At 39.7% G+C, this 21162-nt stretch overlaps 1 protein-coding gene across 3 annotated transcripts in view; it reads left to right on the top strand.

Annotated features, from left to right (window-relative positions):
* Positions 1–2690: 2690 nt before the first annotated feature.
* ATIC (5-aminoimidazole-4-carboxamide ribonucleotide formyltransferase/IMP cyclohydrolase) overlaps positions 2691–21162 on the top strand; it is a 28260-nt gene continuing 9788 nt past the window's right edge. For all 3 annotated transcript variants that reach the window (XR_011144658.1, XM_068967827.1, XM_068967826.1), the window contains exons 1-12: positions 2691–2786; positions 3103–3229; positions 4711–4787; positions 5490–5556; positions 10501–10589; positions 11273–11424; positions 11759–11915; positions 14771–14896; positions 15724–15831; positions 16608–16693; positions 17686–17775; positions 19067–19195. Coding sequence is in view for 2 of the 3 variants with exons in the window: in XM_068967827.1 (XP_068823928.1) it covers positions 2768–2786; positions 3103–3229; positions 4711–4787; positions 5490–5556; positions 10501–10589; positions 11273–11424; positions 11759–11915; positions 14771–14896; positions 15724–15831; positions 16608–16693; positions 17686–17775; positions 19067–19195 (1227 nt within the window). In the remaining variant the exon portion in view is untranslated. The remainder of the gene's footprint in view (positions 2787–3102; positions 3230–4710; positions 4788–5489; positions 5557–10500; positions 10590–11272; positions 11425–11758; positions 11916–14770; positions 14897–15723; positions 15832–16607; positions 16694–17685; positions 17776–19066; positions 19196–21162) is intronic.

The following is a 21162-nucleotide window of genomic DNA, read 5'->3' on the forward strand; positions in this document are numbered from 1 at the left end:
CCACTGTCCATGGGATTCTCCAGGCAATACTGGAGTAGGTTGCTGTGCCTTCCTCCAGCATTGGCAGATGGGTTCTTTACCACTAGCGCCATGTGGGAAACCACACAGTTTATACCTTCAATACATTAATTTGCTTCTTACAATCTGAAGCCTACAGAATAAATATTATGTCCATATTATGCTCAAGGCAACTAAGGTCCTCAAAGATGGAGTGATATGGCCAGTAGCACAAAGTTAGTGAAAATTTCATTTGCTCTTCTTGCTATTAACATATGAGATACTTATCCAAGTCTAAACTTTAATACCATAGCAGCATTAGTTAGAACTGTTAACAAACATCTTTAAATGAGAAGAGTTGTGTCTTGGTCTGAAACCCACAGTTCATTCTATTTTAGTCTACTATTCCAATGGACTGCTGCAAAAATCAGTTTAATCCCATGTTTTCTCTATTAGTATTTTCTAGTTGTACTTAACTGTTTTTAAACTTTCATTCCATCATGAGCTTCTTGAGAAGAGTGGTTAGTTGATATTCATGTTTGTCTTTCTGACGCTATATTTCTGCCATTCAGGCAGATAGGGCTCAATAAATATTTATTAAATTGAATATTTGAAATTCACTTGCAGGAAAAATGCTTAGTGCTTAAGCACTGTTTGTTTTCCTCTTATCACTAAATCTCTGCATTATTTTCTGCTTTTTGTTTCCTATAAAAACCTACAATGACTGGCCAAGGAAATTTTCTTTATTACTATAATGAACCTTGTATTTTTAAATTCAAAGTTGGCAAACACACTCTGAAGACACTATAATAATATATTTCCCTGACAAATGTGAGTAATATTCAAAGCAAAGAGCTCACATACTCAGAGATTATACAAGACAGCGCTTAATTCTAGCCAATAGGTATTCACTTTGGGGAGTAAAGAAGAGAGTGGAAGAATTAGAGGGGGAAGAGGAAAAACAGAAATAAATAGCATGTTGGTAAGAGAGGAACTTTTTTTCTGCAGCTGTGAGCCCCAGACTAAGAAGAATAAGATAGGCAGCACTATTATTTTGTAATATAATTATAATAAAGAACATTTTAAAAAATTTAGACAGCAACATGTATATATTTTGTGGCAAAAGTGTTACTTTCAAAAAGCGGTGAATGTGTTCAGTTTTGTTTTCCCTTTTTTAATGGATTAAGAAAGGCATCCCCAGTAATTCCCTGATGGTCCAGTGGTTAGGACTCTGGGCTTTCACTGCCATGGGCCCAGTTTGATCCCTGGTGGTGGAACTAGATCCCTCATGCCAAAAGGTACAGCCAAAATATGAAGGAAAGGTAGTCCCCCTTACCTCCTTACCCATTATCATTCCTCTTATCCAGGCTTGAGTCAAGTATTTGCCAAGTTTCAAGACACCACTTTGTTTTTCCTGACTGGACAAGTAATACCTGTATTTTTCATCTTAATATAATTTTAAAAATATGTTAAATCCTGTAGTTTAGAAACATTGTTTATCCCATGAGATACACTGTCCATCAACATAATAGTGACATCTTTCTTAGTCCTGTGGACAGTGACTCTGGCCATAAAATTAAAAGATGTCTGCTTCTTGGAGGAAAAGCTATGACAAACCTAGACAGCATACTAAAAAGCAGAGACATTACTTTGCCCACTAGGTCCGACTACTCAAAGCTATGGTTTTTCAAGTACTCATGTCTGGATGTAAGAGTTGGACTATAAATAAAGTTAAGCGGGAAGAATTGATAATTTTGAACTGTGATGTTGGAGAAGACTCTAGAGTCCCTTGGACTACAAGGCGATCAAACCAGTCCATCTTAAAGGAAATCAGTCCTCACTATTCAATGGAAGGACTGACGCTGAAGCTGAAACTCCATTTCTTTTGATACCTGATGCAAAGAACTGACTCACTGGAAAAGACCCTGGTGCTGAGAAATATCGAAGTCGGGAGAAGGGGATGACAGAGGATGAGATGGTTGGATAGCATCACCAACTCAATGGACATGAGTTTGAGTAAACTCCAGGAATTGGTGATGGACAGGGAAGCCTGGAGTGCTGCAGTCCACCGGGTCACAAAGAGTGGGACACGACTGAGCGACTAAAGTGAACTGAACTGACTTTTCTGTCAGAGCTTTCGACACTTTTAACTACACTTCCGCCTCAATGGCACCCCACTCCAGTACTCTTGCCTGGGAAATCCCATGGACAGAGGAGACTCGTAGGCTACAGTCCATGGTGTCGCTAAAAGTCAGACACGACTGAGCGACTTCACTTTCACTTTTCACTTTCATGCATTGGAGAAGTAAACGGCAACCCACTCCAGAGTTCTTGCCTGGAGAAACCCAGGGACAAAGGAGCCTGGTGGCCTTCCGTCTATGGGGTCGCACAGAGTCGGACGCGACTGAGCAGCAGCAGCAGCAGCTTCCAGGACAGGTTGCCCTGGGCAACAAGAGTCAGCTCCAGAGGCCTGGGGCGGCCACATTTTGATGGCAGTGATAAAAAACTCTCGGAGTATGAGACTGCTGGCAGCGATCCCTTAAAGTTAAGGGTTTAAAAGCCAGCTGCCGCCAATGCCTCTTTCCCTTACAGCCCTGAGGCTCCAATTCTGAAACTGAACATAGGCGGGTTGGATCACGTGACGGATCAAGTGATCACCAGGCCCGCCCCGCTTCCTTCCGGTATAAATTCTGGTCGCACCGTCTCCTGCGGCACGTGTTGTTGCCGCGTTTGTTCCCAACTTGTCCGCGGACCCCTGCCGCCTGCAGCCATGGCACCCGGCCAGCTCGGTGAGCTCCTCGGCGCCGGAGCCGCGCCATCGGCCTCCGTGCCCCGCGGCTCCCTCACGCTGCCGATGGCGGCGGCCAGATGGGAGCTGTGAGGCCCTGGCTGGTTGGGGGGCGGCGCTGCGGTCAGCAAGGCCCGGGCCCGCGCGCTCTAGTGCGGCTCGCTGGCGGCGGACCAGACCCCGGGTCAAAGTCTGAGTAGTGGGGACCATAAGATTCCCGAATGCCCTCTCCAAACTGCTCCCCCTCCCCTGGACCCCCTGGGCTTTGAAGCACAGAATGTCTTGAACTGAGAGTGATGCGAAATGTCTTGTTTCAGCTTTATTTAGTGTCTCTGACAAAACTGGCCTTGTGGAGTTTGCCAGGAACTTAGCTTCTGTTGGTTTGAATCTGATCGCCTCTGGAGGGACTGCAAAAGCCCTCAGAGATGCTGATTTGGCAGTCAGGTAAGGCACAACTTGCTTTTTAAGTTAAGTCCAAGCCAAATGTAGTTTGGTGACGTTGACCAGAAAGTACGGTATTCCATTCACTGCATGAAATAACGTTATTTACTCCTCCCAACAGTGCTGTGAGATTGGTAAATTAAATCACCTTTTGCAGGAAGCTTAAACTTATTTTCAAGTTTACAGAGTGAGGATTTGGAACCTTCAGAGCCCCTCCCCGCTCAGCCGAATCTTATAACACATTAATGTTAAAACACAGTGCATATTAGGTGCATTGTTTGTTGTGCAAGAAGGGAGTTGATTTTCAGGATGCCTATGATCTTTTTTTTTTTTTTTTTAAATGATTTATTTTTGGCTGTGCTGGCTTTTTGTTGCTGCCAGCAAGCTTTCTCTAGTTGCAGTGAGTAGGGGGCCTAATCTCTAGTTATACTGCAGGGGCTTCTCATCGCCCTGACTTTTCTTGGACTCACAAGAGAAGCCTTGGGCTCTAGGGCTCACAAGCTTCACTAAAAGTTGTAGCTTTGGGGCTTATTTGCCCCACATGATCTGTTTTGACTGGCTCTTTAGTGAAACTGTTCACATCATTAAAATTAATCTCTTAAGATTCACCCTCTCTTCCCCCAGTATCTGGTAACTGTGTACAACATGTTGATGTCTTTTCTTCCAGGGTTTTTATAAGTGTGGTCTTTATTTCATAGCCCATACAGAGAACAGATAGTTTTGCTTTTTGCTTTTCCCCCCACATGTTGTGGGTTTTCAAAAACTTGGCGGGCTTCACTGGTGGTACAGTGGTGAAGAATCCGCCTGCCAGTGCAGGGGACACAGGTTCAATCCCTGCTCCAGGAAGATTCCACATGCCGTGTAGCACCTGAGCCCCTGTGCCACAACTACTGAAGCCCGGGTGTCTAAGAGCCCGTGGCTCTGTGACATAAGCCATGGCAATGAGAATAGCCTCCACTTGCTGCAACTAGAGAAAGCCTGTGAGAAGCGAGGAAAACCCAGCAAGCACAGCCCAAAATAAATGAATAAATCTTTAAGAAAAATAAAAATTTGCTTGTAAATTCAGCCAGAGAAAATGTTCAGGTCAATTTGGGGATATGGATTGATACTTAAATGCTGTCTTTTATTTGACCCTGGGTCATACTTTGTGAATATCTTTTCCAGCTTACATTTTTACGTAATTTTTTTTCTTTTTTCAGTGTAAAGGTTTTTAACTTTTATGTAGGTCAATCCAAAAGGCTAAATCCTTGCTATCCCTTTTAATCTATTACTGAGATAAAGATACTAATAATTTTGTTGTATATTGTCAAACTACTTGTGAGTTGAATTTATTTCTTAATATTTCATTAGTATGGCTTATGATTCATTTTCTGAATTCTGAAAATCCAGGCTGTGAAAAAATGTTGGAAGATGCTTTGAAATGGTATAAAGTGTAAAATGAAACTCACAGAAACAATAGCAATATTCTGTTTATCTGTTTTCAGAGATGTATCTGAGCTAACTGGATTTCCTGAAATGCTAGGGGGGCGTGTAAAAACCTTGCATCCTGCAGTCCATGCTGGTAAGTGGTTGGATATCTTCAATTTTAAATAGTGGTTTTCAATAAACTTTGCAATGGGTTGGCCACAAAGTTTGTTGGGATTTTCCCATATCATCTTATGGTTAATAGAGTAAGCAGGAATAAGGAAAAAGGCAGATCATAGCTAAAAAAAATAAAAATAAAAATAAATCTGTGAGGTTACGTTGTTTTTGTCATGTCTGCTGCTAAAGTTCATACTACATAAGAATGTTTAAAATACAATCTAGCTTGCTTTATTACCTGATGGATTCTTCTGGTAGCTGTTAGTCCTGGCCTGATAAATAATTTAGAGTTTGTTATTTCCTGCTGGAGTTAATGAAAATACTTAGGTTTTAGAGTCTGAAAAAACTCTGCCATGGTTCAAGCTTGGAATAAAGCATCACATGGTAACTGACTTTCAAAGGAATCTTTTAAAATGCTTTACTACTTACGAGAGTATATGCACTGATGGAACTGACAACAGTTAGGTGAAATTCCTTTTACATTGTGTTGGTTAAGGAAAAGGGAATAGGGAACTGATGCAAACAGTTTTTAAGTGTACTCACTAATCCTAATTTTGTACTGTCTGGTATTCTTAATTAGGCAGTGCTGGGGTCTTTAACATGATTGATGCAGTCATGTTGGAAAGAAGTGCCTTATTCTGACTTGTTTTTTGAACCTAATACTTTAACTTTGTTGAATTAGGAATCTTGGCTCGTAATATCCCAGAAGATAGTGCTGACATGGCCAAACTTGATTTCAATCTTATAAGGTAAAAATTTTCAGAGTTGAACTTTTAGTACATTAAGGATCAAAGACAAAAAAGCCAAATCTGGTATCTCTTTTTAAATATCAAGGTTAACATTAGGTTTAGCTTTCTGATTACTTACTGTAAACGTTTATTGAGGACATTGTTTGTGATATTGTATGTGGATAAGCATTTTGATTTTGCCAAATTCATATTATTTAAACATAATTATGCTTAAACAGCCTTTGCTTTTTAAAAAATTATCTAATTGTGGTACATATAAGTAACTTAGTTATTTGCATAATGATACTCATAGTTTCTTTTTGTTGCATATGTATAATAGCTTTCAGTTCAGTTCAGTTGTTCAGTCGTGTCCGACTCTTTGCGACTCCGTGAATCGCAGCACGCCAGGCATCCCTGTCCATCACCAACTCCTAGAGTTCACTCAGACTCACGTCCATCGAGTCAGTGATGCCATCCAACCATCTCATCCTGTCGTCCTCTTCTGCCCCCAATCCCTCCCAGCATCAGAGCCTTTTCCAATGAGTCAACTCTTTGCATGAGGTGGCCAAAGTACTGGAGTTTCAGCTTTAGCATCATTCCTTCCAAAGAAATCCCAAGGCTGATCTCCTTTAGAATGGACTGGTTGGATCTCCTTGCAGTCCAAGGGACTCTCAAGAGTCTTCTCCAACACCACAGTTCAAAAGCATCAATTCTTTGGCGCTCAGCTTTCTTCATAGTCCAGCTCTCACGTCCATACATGACCACTGGAAAAACCATAGCCTTGACGAGACAGACCTTTTTTGGCAAAGTAATGTCTCTGCTTTTCAATATTCTTTCTAGGTTGGTCATAACTTTTCTTTCAAGGAGTAAGCGTCTTTTAATTTCATGGCTGCAGTCACCATCTGCAGTGATTTTGGAGCCCAAAAAAATAAGTCTGACACTGTTTCCACTGTTTCCCCATCTATTTCCCATGAAGTGATGGGACCAGATGCCATGATCTTCGTTTTCTGTATATTGAGCTTTAGGCCAACTTTTTCACCGTCCTCTTTCACTTTCATCAAGAGGCTCTTTAGTTGTTCTTCACTTTCTGCCATAAGAGTGGTATCATCTGCATATCTGAGGTTATTGATATTTCTCCCGGCAATCTTGATTCCAGCTTGTGCTTCTTCCAGCCCAGCGTTTCTCATGATGTACTCTGCATAGAAGTTAAATAAGCAGGGTGACAATATACAGCCTTGACATACACCTTTTCCTATTTGGAACCAGTCTGTTGTTCCATGTCCAGTTCTAACTGTTGCTTCCTGACCTGCATATAGGTTTCTCAAGAGGCAGGTCAGGTGGTCTGGTATTCCCATCTCTTTCAGAATTTTCCAGTTTATTGTGGTCCACACAGTCAAAGGCTTTGGCATAGTCAATAGAGCAGAAATAGATGTTTTTCTGGAACTCTCTTGCTTTTTAGCTTTATTCAGATATAATTCACATACCATATAATTCCTCAATTTAAAGTAGATAATTCAGTAGTTTTTAGTATATTTAGAGTTGCACAGTTACCACCACAGTTAATATTAGAATATACTTATCCCTGCCCTTCCCTCTGGCACTCTCCCTCCTGCCCCAAACTCTGCCCATTAACTTTCAATCTCCATATTCCCCAACAGCCTAGACCACCACCAGCCTATTTTCCGTCTCTGTGGATTTCTATGAGCACTGCCCGTCAGTGGATTTGTATAATACATGGTCCTTTGTGACTAGCTTCTTAGCATGTTTTCAGAGTTCATCCGTGTTACAGCATATATCATTGATTCACTTTTTATTGCTGAAAAGTAATCACTTATCAGACTTCCCTGGTGGCTCAGATGGTAAAGTGTCTGTCTACAATGCAGGAGACCTGGGTTCAATCCCTGGGTCAGGAAGACCCCCTGGAGAAGGAAATGGCAATCCACTCCAGTACTATTGCCTGGAAAATCCCATGGACAGAGGAGCCTGGTAGGCTACAGTCCATGGGGTCGCAAAGAGTCAGACACTGTGTGACTAATCACATCACATGTAGATATACTCTCATTTATTCATCAGTTGATGGATATTTGGATTGTTTCCACTTTGGGATATACTGACTAAAGAAACTGGACATTTGTGTACAAGTTTTTGTGTGGACCTATATTTTCATTTCTCTTGGGCATATACCTGGGAATGTTAATTTCATGGTTATCTGGTAACTCTTTAACCTTTGCAGGAGCTGCCAGACTTATTTTCCAGGCCTCATCAGTTTATATTCCCACTGGCAGTATACAGAGGTTCTTTCTCTGCATCATCACCAACATTTGTTATCTTTTTTTTTTTCCTTTTAACATTTTTAGTGGGTATAACACGGGTTTCTTGTAATTATGATTTGTATTTCCTAATCTTTTTATGTGCGTACCTTCAGAGAAATGTCTGTTCAGACGCTTTGCCCATTTTTAAAAAATTGAAATATAATTGCTTTACAATGTTGTATATTTGCTATATTGAGTTATTTATCTATTATTGAGTTGTAAGAATCCATTTTATCCCATTCTGTAGATTGTTTTCATAATCTTAATGGTATCATTTGACCATCATAAAAGCTTTAAATTATGGTAATATCCAACTTATGCTTATGCTTTAGATGTTATTTCTAAGGATCCATTTGAAAATATAATGAAGATTTATGCCTATATATATATATATATTTTTTTTTTTTTTTTTTTTAATTTTTAGGGCTTGATAGTACAGTGGCTAGCTAGGGTTACCCAGGCAGCAACATTTCATTATGATTTGGTGGGAATAATGTGTATTGAGAGCATTTGCTGACTCTGGCCCCTTCTGTTTCCCTGTGCTCTTGCAAGCATGAGAAGTCCTGATGTTTCATTGTAACTTCTTAGAACTTTAAAGTGTCAAACTCAAGAGTTCATATTTTCAATCATTAGGGGTTTTGGTCATGTTAGCAGTTCAGTTCAGTTGCTCAGTCATGTCCAACTCTTTGCGACCCCATGAATCACAGCACGCCAGGCCGCCCTGTCCATCACCAACTCCTAGAGTTCACTCAAACTCAAATCCATCTAGTTGGTGATGCCATCCAACCATCTCATCCTCTGTCATCCCCTTCTCCTCCTGCCCCCATTCCCTCCCAGCATCAGGGTCTTTTCCAGTGAGTCAACTCTTCTCATGAGGTGGCCGAAGTATTAAAGTTTCAGCTTCAGCATCAGTCCTTCCAAAGAACACCAAGGACTGATTTCCTTTAGGATGGACTGGTTGGATCTCCTTGCAGTCCAAGGGACTCTCAAGAGTCTTCTCCAACACTACAGTTCAAAAGCATCAATTCTTTGCCTCTCAGCTTTCTTCATAGTCCAACTCTCACATCCATACATGACCCCTGGAAAAACTATAGCCTTGACTAGACAGACCTTTGTTGGCAAAGTAATGTCTCTGCTTTTCAATATTCTTTCTAGGTTGATCATAACTTTCCTTCCAAGGAGTAAGCATCTTTTAATTTCATGGCTGCAATCACCATCTGCAGTGATTTTGGAGCCCCCAAAAATAAAGTCTGCCACTGATTCCACTGTTTCCCGTCTATTTCCCATGAAGTGATGGGCCAGATGCCATGATCTTAGTTTTCTGAATGTTGAGCTTTAAGCCAACTTTTTCGCTCTGCTCTTTCACTTTTATCAAGAGGCTCTTTAGTTGTTCTTCACTTTCTGCCGTAAGAGTGGTGTCATCTGCATATCTGAGGTTATTGATATTTCTCCCGGCAATCTTGATTCCAGCTTGTGCTTCTTTCAGCCCAGCGTTTCTCATGATGTACTCTGCATAGAAGTTAAATAAGCAGGGTGACAATATACAGCCTTGACGTACTCCTTTTCCCATTTGGAACCGATCTGTTGGTCCATGTCCAGTTCTAACTGTTGCTTCCTGACCTGCATATAGTTTTTTCAAGAGGCAGGTCAGGTGGTCTGGTATTCCCATCTCTTTCAGAATTTTCCACAATTTATTGTGGTCCACACAGTCAGAGGCTTTGGCATAGTCAATAGAGCAGAAATAGATGTTTTTCTGGAACTCTCTTGCTTTTTCCATAATCCAGCAGATGTTGGCAATTTGATCTCTGTTTGCTCTGCCTTTTCTAAAACCGGCTTGAACATCTGGAAGTTCACAGTTCATGTATTGCTGAAGCCTGGCTTGGAGAATTTTGAGCATTACTTTATTAACATGTGAGATGAATGCAGTTATGCAGTAGTTTGAGCATTCTTTGGCATTGCCTTTCTTTGGGATTGGAATGAAAACGGACCTTTTCCAGTCCTGTGGCCACTGCTGAGTTTTCCAAATTTGCTGACATATTGAGTGCAGCACTTTCACAGCATCATCTCTCAGGATTTGAAATAGCTCAACTGGAATTCCGTCACCTCCACTAGCTTTGTTCATAGTGATGCTTCCTAAGGCCCACTTGACTTCACATTCCAGGATGTCTGGCTCTAGGTGAGTGAGCACACCATCGTGATTATCTGAGTTGTGAAGCTCTTTTTTGTACAGTTTTTCTGTGTATTCGTGCTACCTCTTCTTAATATCTTCTGCTTCTGTTAGGTCCAGACCATTTCTGTCCTTTATCGAGCCCATCTTTGCATGAAATGTTGCCTTGGTATCTCTGATTTTCTTGAAGCGATCTCTAGTCTTTCCCATTCTGTTGTTTTCTTCTATTTCTTTGCATTGATCGCTGAGGAAGGCTTTCTTATCTCTTCTTGCTGTTCTTTGGAACTCTGCATTCAGATGCTTATATCTTTCTTTTTCTCCTTTGCTTTTTGCTTCTCTTTTCACAGCTATTTGTAAGGCCTCCTCAGACAGCCATTTTGCCGCTTTTTAAAATTTCTTTTTAATGTTTTAATGTTAGCAGTTACTGAAATGTAAATGGTGGAAGTTTCCAGTTTTTAAGGATAGCTGAATTCCTCTTTATTTCAGAGTTGTTGTTTGTAATCTGTATCCCTTTGGGAAGACAGTGGCTTCTCCAGGTGTAACTGTTGAAGAGGCTATTGAGCATATTGATATTGGTAAGTTTAAAAAACCATTTTTGCAGACTGTTTGCACTGTAAATGAAATGACTCTGCCGTCTGAGCCACCTGGGAAGTCCCAGTGTGCACTGTTGAAGGAGTAGAAGATAGTCTCTGGGATTGTTGTTGTTTAGTCACTAAGTCGTGTCCATCTCTTTGTGACCCCATGGACTGTGGCCCACCAGACTCTTCTGTCCACGGTATTCTCCAAGCAAGAATACTGGAGTGGGTTTGCCATTTCTTCCTCTAGGGGATCTTACCCACCCAGGGATCAAACCAGCGTCTCCTGTTTCTCTGGTGATTAATTCATTGATGTTTTCAGAGCTCTTGATGTAGAGATTGATCTGGCTAATTTTTCGAATATGACTTAGCACGCACATATTATTTTTCTTAATTTTGGGGCTTCCCAGGTGGCTCAGTGGTAAAGAATCCGCCTCCCAAGCAGGAGACGCTGGTTCAATCCTTGCATTGGACAGATCCCCTGGAGATGGAAATGACAACCCACTCCAGTGTTCTTGCCTGGAAAATCCCACGAGCAGAGGAGCCAAGCAGGCTAAAGTCCTTGGGGTCACAAAGAATCAGAAATGACTGAGCATGTTTTCACGAACGCACAGCATGTACAGTCACTTGATTTGAAAGAGGTTAAACTGATGAAAATGCAAATCGTCTTTTGTTCTTCAAAGGAGGAGTGACTCTGCTAAGAGCCGCAGCCAAAAATCACGCTCGAGTGACAGTAGTGTGTGAGCCGGAGGACTATGCAGCTGTAGCCTCAGAGATGCGGGACTCTGACAGCAAAGACACGTCCTTGGAGACAAGACGCCAATTAGCCTTGAAGGTGGGAACACGCTTTTATCTGGTGTGGTGTTTGCAAAACCAGCAGTACTCCGTTCTCACCACATCACATCACCTCCCGGGGCTCTGCTTGGAGCCGTTATCCTTTTATTAGAAATGGAGAGACTAACATTCAGAGAGGTCTTCTGTCTAAGAATTGAAAGAAAAGTGGCAGGGCGTAATTCTTTGTACTGTTTAGTATTAGTTGGTGTCTTTCCTGCATGAGTGTGTGTGTGTGGGCTTGTGGGTGTAGTTGGATATATAGCACTTGAAAACCATTTTCAACCTCACTTTGGGGAATATTGTGGGTATTTCACAAACCTTAACTCTTTTTTCAGGCTTTTACTCATACAGCACAGTATGATGAAGCAATTTCAGATTACTTTAGGAAAGAGTACAGTAAAGGGGTATCTCAGATGCCCCTGAGGTATGGCATGAACCCTCATCAGACTCCTGCCCAGCTGTATACCCTGAAGCCCAAGCTCCCTATCACAGGTAAGGGCTGAGTGTTATGTGGCATGGTTTGCCATGTCTGGGTGTGTATGTGTCTTTCTTTCTAATTGTGTGAGACGTGATTCACTTTTTAGAAAATGAATTGCATGGTACCTCTAGTTGTCTGAAATGTGAGTTGCCAGTGGGCCTTGTAAACAAAAAATACTGCGATAATCCAGGGTTTTGAAGAGAAGTCAAGTTGAAAATACAGATTGAAGTATCTTTGTGTGGATATTGGCTTTGAAGATGTTGGGACAGGATGAGATGGTCTGGATTTCATAGTAAGATGGTTAGGACCAAACCTTGAGGTGGCAGTAGAGGAACCTTCAGAGGAAACAGGGCTGCTGAGAGCAGTGGCTATTTGATTTGAGAATGTTACAAAAAAGCGATTTCCTTGGAATGATGGATCGATCTGGCAGCCCGGTTGAAATGAGCCAAAATAGTAATGAGAGGTTAGGAACTGAGAATGATAAAGGTAATTCTTTGAAATTAGTCCGGGCTTAAGGATTTGTAGAGTAATAAGAGAGTTCTACAGTTACAGTTGTTTGGTTCTGTTTCGTTGTGCTTCATCGCTCAGTCATGTCCGACTCTCTGCAACTCCATGGACTGTAGCCCACCAGGCTCCTCTGTCGATGGGGAATCCCCAGGCAAGAATACTGAAGTGGGTTGCCATGCCCTCCTCCAGGGGATCTTTCTAACCCAGGGATCGAACCCAGGTCTCCTGCATTGCAGGCAGATTCTTTACCATCTGAGCCACCAGGGAAGCCCTGACTTGTTGTTAAGGTGGGTTGTTTACTGAGCAAGCACATCCTACTGCCTGGTACAAGGGAAGGGTGGGTCCAGCGGGCAGAGGAGAGAGTTGTAGGTGTAAAGACTTTGAGGGTGAAGTGTTGCAGGGGACAACTTCTGTTGTTTACTGTTGCCTATTTTGCTTCTTCAGTGCCTCTCGCATGAGCTCTGTGGAAATGGTCCTTTTTTTGTTTGTTTAAGGGAACTTTATTTTCAAGTAATTTTATTAAAAAGAGCAGGTTTGTTTTTTTTTTTAATTTTTTAATTTTTATTTTGCCCATACCACATATCTAACTAAGATCCATAGTTTAGATTCAGAATGTATTGTACATTCTATAAGTTTGGGCAAACGTAATTTATTCATCTTATGAAAATTATCCTGTTGTTCAGTTGCTAAATTGTGTCTAACTCTTTTGGGACCCATGGACTGTAGCCTGACAAGCGCCTCTGTCCATGGAATTTCCCAGGCAAAAATACTGGAGTGGGTTGCCATTTCCTTCCTTCTCCAGGGGATCTTCCTGACCCAGGAATTGAACCCACATCTCCTGCATTGGCAGGCATGTTCTTTACCACTGAGCCACTAGGGAAACCTGATATTATCGTGCATAATAGTTTCTCCACCCTAAAAACTCCTCCCCTCAGCCTTGTAACTAACCACGGGCAACCACTGATCTTCTCACTGTATACTTTTGCTGTTTCCAGATATCGTATAGTTGGAAACAAACAGTATGTAGTCTTTTCAGACTGACTTCTTTCACTTAACAATCTGTATTTAAGGTTCCTCCATGTCTTTTGGTAGCTCATTTCCACTTATTACGGAATAATATTTTACTGCGTGTGAATGTACCAGTTTATTCACTCACCTATTGAAAGACATCAAAAATAGATGGATGCTGTTTGGCAGTTTATGAATAAAGCTGTTATAAAGATTTTTGTACATGCTTTTGTATAGACCCAAGCCTTCAATTCATTTGGGTAAATAACTAATTTTCTGTTGTATAATTTTATTTCACATTTAGTTTCCTTTCTGACTCCCCTCATAATCTTCATGATGACAGTAATTTGGGAGGGACTGTTTTATTCACTGATAATATCCCAAACTCCTAGAACAGTGCCTAACATTGTAGTAGGCACTCAGTAGATATTTGGCAAGGTTTTGCTTGTGAAAGTATCTGCTATTGAAGATAACACAGAGGAAATGAAATTGTTAAGTTGTTTTTAATTGGTGGCCCATTACTTTGTGTGTGTATGCTAAACTTCTTATAAATATTTATTCATAAGATTTTGGCTTTTCAAAATCCTGCCACTGTTAAGAAAATAGGCAGCAAAAAACTTGTAGGCCCCTTTTTAACTGCATTTCAGCTTGAAGCCAAGCCTGCTGAGTCCAATTAAAAGAAGAGGACCTCCTCCCCTGTCCATCAGATGAGTTTTTTCCCCTCCATTTCTCCCACCCACTAAACTCCTGCTTTAGTTTATAACGCTATTTCTTAAACTGACGCGACTTTCAACTTTAAAATATTATGCTCAGTTGCTTAGTCGTGTCCAACTCTGCAACCCCATGGACTGTAGCTCCCCAGGCTCCTCCGTCCATGGGAGTCTCCAGGCAAGAATACTGGAGTGGGTTGCCATTTCCTTCTCCAATGTTATATTATAAATACTCTAAATTTTACAGTAAAGTTGCCACAATTATTTTATCTTAGTTCTGTACTGAAGTGGATCCCTGATGATGGCTAGTCTAGTTGTACTTTTTCCTGTTCCTGAATTCTCTGCTGATTTATTTATGAGTTGGCTGGCTTTGGTCCTCATGGTGCGTGCTCGTGTTTATGTTCATGCATTTCTGTGTGTGTGTGTGTGTGTGTGTGTGTGTGTGTGTTTGGTAACATGGGTTCAGACTCTGGTGCTCTATTCACTCATCTCACTGAGTTCTTATATGTTCATGTATATCCGTTCGCCTCTTCATTATACTTCTTGTGAAGCATTTTTGTGCAGTCTTTATGTGTTTAACATCTTTTCTAGGAAATGTATACATCTTATTGACGTTGCTTGTTCATGTTTATTTTTATGTGTAGTTCTGAATGGAGCCCCTGGATTTATAAACTTGTGTGATGCTTTGAACGCCTGGCAGCTGGTGAAGGAGCTCAAAGAAGCTTTAGGCCTTCCAGCCGCTGCATCTTTCAAACATGTTAGCCCAGCAGGTAAAGCATTGCACTCTGGGATTCTCTGGAACTGTTCAAAATGAACTTCTTTTTAAAGTTTTTAGAAATTTGACAAGACTCTAAAGCAAATGTGAACAGTCTGGGAATTCCGAAACCACTTTTGATTAATAATGATGTCAACGTAGTAACGGGATAAAATCAGATAACAATAACATGCACACGTATTATTTACATGAAAATAATGTGTAACATTGTTATAAGATAGGAAGGTCAGAAAATAGTTTTATTTGTAGTGTAAGCATGTTTTAGAAAATAAAAGTGATGTTGCCTAATGCAGTATGACTAAAATTTTTCCACATGGCTGAAAATTTAACTGAGCAGACATCAAGAATTTGTTACAACACTTTTAACTTTCTATGGCCATTGTCTGAGCGACCTTTTTGCTTCTGTGTCTCGGTCAACTTTACAACTTATTTATAACTCCCTCTGACAGTTCACCACATAATTAGCTCTCAGATATTGTTTGGATGTTCAAACAATGGGAGCAGCAGGAAAACTGTGTGACATCAGGCAGGACAGAGAAAGCGTCAGTGGTGAAGTGAAGTTGCTCCATACACGCGCCTCGCGCTGGCAGACTTGGTGGCTCTATCTCAGAGGCCAGAGAGGAGAGATGCTGCCCTGCTTCACCCTCCCCTGCAGTTCTATTTTGGCATTTAATTATCTGGCCAAGTAGGTTTTTGTTTAATTTGGCATAAGCACTAGAAAGTACCCTGCATAGACCAGACATTTGGAAAAATGTTGTCCTAATGTAGGAATTGAAAAGTGGTAACTGAGATTTTGGGTTTATTAATGGGTCTCTATACCAGGTGCTGCTGTTGGAATTCCACTCAGTGAAGACGAAGCCAAAGTCTGCATGGTCTGTGATCTGCACAAAACCCTCACACCCATAGCCACTGCATATGCAAGAGCAAGAGGTCAGACGAATAATAGCATGTAGTTTGTCTTTTTTTTTTTTTTGGAGGAAAGGTAATATCTTATCTTAAATGTCCTTTTTGTTAAAAGATTTCAAGTTATTTTAATTCATTTTTTATTAGTACTTCAGAATAACTATATGAGAGCCTTGGAATACATTTGTTTATAAAAATGTGTGTTTTAGTATTTTAATGTAATAAAGGGGAACACACTTGGGATCTGGTGCACAAAATTTCAGATTAGGCTATTGAATGTATTTGTTTTGCTTAAATTGTGGTTATTTAAGTACAGTGAATTTGGTTAAAGTTAATATTTTATATTATTCACAGATGTCTAATTCATAAGTTTAATAGTCTATGAATATTATAACAACATTAATAGGAGGTTATTGAGATACTTTATCATAGTTTACCTTCTACAGCAAGGGTTAGCAAGCTATTATTCAACAAGTTAATCCAGCCCACCACCCATCTTTGTCAATATAGTTCAGTTGGAGTAGGGTGATATAGTATGTCGGTGACTGTTCCAGCCTGAGTTGGAACACAAAGGGATCACAAAGCTTAAAACATATTTACTGTCAGGCCCTTTGCTGAATGTTGCTCTAGAAGGTAAAATTAAAGAATATTTCATGATGATTATTTCAGTTAAACAACTTACTAATCTATTGTTTAAATCTCAAGTTAGATTTTATGTGGTCACTTTGGGGATTTTTGAATGTTATTTTTTTCTGTATAAGGATAATCTGTGATAAATACAACGTTTTAGTTTTTATTTACAGGGGCTGATAGGATGTCTTCGTTTGGTGACTTTGTTGCATTATCTGATGTTTGTGATGTCCCTACTGCCAAGATTATCTCCAGAGAGGTTAGTGGAATTCTGTATCTTGATCTATATATAATTAAGTAGAGCCAAATTTTACATAGTGTTTATTGAAACCATAATGTATAATGTCTGTATTTGGCTCTTGTGATGTAAAGTTTTACATATTTAATTCTTTTAAATTTTCTAGTCATTATTTTAATGCCAGAATTATTATTTCTGAAGCTGACTGTATACCTTAGGTCTGTAATGAAAGAGACTGTATAGTGGGGGAAATTATAACCTATTCTGAAAAAGTAACCCCCATCAATTGAGTACCAAGCAAGCATTCCAGAAAGGTGGGGAGGTGGTGTTGGGGATTGGGGAAACAGAGAAGAATGAGGTTAGCTCAGGTAGCTTGGAAGGAAACAGTTAGCATTAAAACTAACAGGGCCAGTGGCCTGACGATATTTAGTTTCATTGCAGGGCTTCTTACCATCACCCCTACCATCCCCAGCTGCAGTGGAGCTGGCATGCTGCATTATACGTTATATATAGCATGAGGCTTGGGGTGTGAGCTGTGACTTTTGTACCTTTTGTGTCTTTAGCTATACTGTGTTAATCTCGGATTTCCTCTGCACCCCTTCTCTTGCTCTTGAGGAGCCTGCCTTGCCTGGATCATTTAGCCAAGTTCTAGAAGAGCCAGAACTGGAAGAACATGCTCTGTCTAATTAGTACAAAACAAGCCCTGAACAGAATAGTAAAAAAGTCATGTGTCTTCCTGAGATACATGTATCACAGCAAATCATTCATATATTCTTCATTAAAATTGAAACAGACAACCAAAGGGGCACTAATGAGATAAGATCAGCTGTAAAAAGTTGTCTTCTAGCACAGACTTACCTTTTCCAAGTGTAGTGTTTGTCTTATCTAGTGGAGGTAGAAACCAGAAACTGCCGCTGCATTATTTATGACACATAAGTATGTCTAGATTCTTTAGGAGGTATTCTTTGATTTTTTAAAATAGAAATTAATATCTAATGTTGATACATGTATAGGTATCTGATGGTATTATTGCCCCGGGATATGAAAATGAAGCTTTGAAAATACTTTCCAAAAAGAAAAATGGGAATTACTGTGTTCTTCAGGTTAGTGCAATTCATATTTGCAGTAGTAATTTGCTCTTTTATTTTTCCCCATATTTAATCTTTCCTTTATACTGATAACTGTTCTAATTTATCCTTCTTTACTATGATTTCTTTATCCTTAATCCTGCAGATTTTTTCTTCCTGTTAATTTTTTGAGTTTCAGATCAAGATAGCTTTCCCATCCTTTCTTTTAATTTTTTTAAAAATAATTTATTTAAAATGGTTTCCTATTCAAAAGGTCTTAAAGGTTATTTGAAATCTTTCCTTTCCTTCTGCCACTCTGTTACCTTTTTTTAAAGTAATATTTTCAATTTCTTGCTCATCTTTCCTGAAATACATAGTCTGTGCATATTCAGCAAATACTCGATTGATATTCAGCACAAGACAGTTATCATGTTTCAGGGTGTCAGAAGAATACCAGGGCTTCCTCAATATTTTGTTTGGGAATTTGGCTAAGTTTGCACCTAGACACATAATTACAACCATGAAAAACCTGTTTTCTCTGCCTGACCAGGAACAAGTTTTTTGACATCAGTTATAGGTGGGCACATCTCAGTTTTAGAGATTTTATAATAGAAAAAAAAAAAGGACCATTTTAGAATTCATGAAAATGCAAATTAAGTAGAATTACTATGAGGGCTTGCTTCTGAGTTACATGTTACCAGTGTTTTCTGTATTGTTTAAGTATAGGAAAATGTCTGGGGAGAGAGTAGTATTATGACATAGGTTATTCCCATGTCTCATCATTTCAGATCAAAATCTGGAAGAGGTCAAGAGAGCCATGAATGACATACCCCTTTCCAAATGACAAAGACACATACTACAAATGCTATTCTCCACTGAACTTTTTAATCTTGGCTTAGTATTTGTAATAAATTGTTAGAAAGAAAACTAGTGGTTAATTTTTGTGACACTGCCTGTTTTGTAGCTAATCTGTTTTATCTACTGTTTTGTTTTGTTTTAAAAACAAAACAAAACAAAACTATGTGGGTAGTGCTTTCAGTTACTGAAACCAGAAATTCTCTGTTGGAATCATTGGTTCTATTATGTTGGTGTAAGTTACAAAATCCTGTGAGGTTATAAAGCCTATAAAGTTTTGGAGCAAAATATTGGTGCCTGGCCATTCTATTACATCCATCCTGAAATGATCTTGTACCTGCTTAAGTCAGGGGGGAAAAAAAATGCATATAACCTTGCTTGTAATAATATACCTTGAACATAAATTAAGTGAATGATTTTGAGAGATGTAGATTTTTTTACTCTTAACTTTTAAAATCTGTGTTTTATTTAGATGGACCAGTTTTACAATCCAGATGAAAATGAAGTTCGAACTCTCTTTGGTCTTCATTTAAGCCAGAAGAGAAATAATAGTGTTGTCAACAGGTCACTGTTTAGCAACATTGTTACCAAGAATAAAGATGTAAGTCTGAAAAATAACTGAATACCAGTAATTCAGTAGGTCAGTTTTCTAATATTTATATGCTTATGCATTTATGAAGGCCCATATCTTAAAACTGATCAATATGCAAAGAGCTGGTCCTTCTTTGATTTGTCAAGTAAGTTTGAGAAAAGTGAGCAGAAGACCAACCATGTTGGAAACTTTTGTGTATCTGTGTGTATGTGGTTAGTTATCTTCAGTTCTGCATAAATGGGATCATGTTTTTTATCACTTGACTTTTTTCCATGCATTAAGCTACAACTCTGTTTCTGTATCAATAAGCATAGGTCCACATCGTCATTAGAAAGGCCCACGTGTACTGTGATGGGTATCTAGGTTGTTTCCACGTTCAGTGCTGTGGTCCATGTTTACATGTAGTAATGAATTTGCTTTTGTCCTGTTGTCATATTTTAGAAGGACATGTTCCTAGGATAATACTGGATTGGGTGTTGTTATTTTTTTTTATTTACATGTTTTATATCATTTAATATGCACAGCTGCCTCTGGGTGGAGCATGACCACTGTCATCTGTATTGTAAAGATCACAAAATTGTGACATAGAGGACAATTAAGAGATTTGGCTACACAGTAAGGAAATGGTTGAGCTGGTACTTGTTTTTCTGAGATCTCCTGATTGGGCCTTCAGTTTTAAAGGATATTTTCTCCAGATCTGATGTTGGCTGTACTTTTTTTTTTTCATTACTTTGGATGTGTAACTAACTTCATCGTTATCTGGTCTTGTCTGCTGGTATGCCTGGCATTTTTGACTGAATGCTTGACGTGAGATACAGATGAACTAAAAATTCATGTTTTTAAGGCAAGACAGGAAAAATTTAAACATAAAACTTACTCTTTGCCCTTTGGCCTCCTGTCTGCCCCTGAGTGTGCACTGTGCCTCTGTCTTATGTACTAACCAACCATACCTACCATACCTCCCCAAAGATAGAACTACCTGCTCGATCATCATTCTGCCTTGCAGATGTGTGACTGAACGTTCGATAAAAATAATGATGACTTTGCAGTGAGTTGAAATGATTGACCAAATATATCTTCCTATAAAGTCAATGATTGTGACAGTGTAACTGTAGATCCAGGAAGAAGCAAAAAGAGGGAACCATTTCTTGTACCATAATAGACAAGTAAGACATGTGGCCCAGAGGCTTTTGGTTTCTATTACAAGGGACCAGTCCAGTAATAACACATCAGGTGGCCGAGCAATAAAATTCTTGCCTGAACTCAGGGAGCATTCCTAGCACCGTGGAACAAACTAGTCAAGAAATGCCTCTCAAATTCTGGTTGAAATTAAGACAGAGAGGGAGTGGATCATAAAATTAGCAGGCTTACCTACCATCCACTTCTGTAAGAATCAAGTCTTTAGCCACTGTAGTCACTGAAAGGAATTCAGGATGAGGGACTTGGTGCTCTAGAGAAACTTGACAGAACTGGCCCTCAGATAGTTTAGACATTTTCAGGAGATTTTATGAAACCAAGTTTCTTGCATCACAGAAGATCATCCCACACTTAGAAGAGCACTGAAACCATTAACTAAGGTGGGTCTTCAAGGATAGCAGTGACCTGCTACTGAAATGTGTGCTTGGTTGCATATACCCCTTCATCAACATCAAATACATGCTTGCCACACCCTTACCTGTTTGGAACTGTTCTCCAGGCTCTCTGAGAGGCTTTCTCCTGGATTTATAATCCTTAAGTTGACTCAAAATTTTCCATTTCTTTTGTAGGTTGACTGTTGATCAGTTTTTTTGTCCATAATATGAAAAAACCATAAAGATACTTCATAAAGATACTTTGAGCATCTGGTTAGTGTTATTTTCCTTCCATAGAGCTGAGCATAGGGCTCACCTCTTAGTTTCCACCTTGCAACTAGGAAAAGGCCTGGAGGGGAAAACAGTCACACTGTTGCTTCTTTATCACCAGGGTGTTTGCTCCTT

This window comes from Capricornis sumatraensis, chromosome 3 (assembly GCF_032405125.1).
Source record: "Capricornis sumatraensis isolate serow.1 chromosome 3, serow.2, whole genome shotgun sequence".
Classification (NCBI taxonomy): Eukaryota; Metazoa; Chordata; class Mammalia; order Artiodactyla; family Bovidae; genus Capricornis; species Capricornis sumatraensis.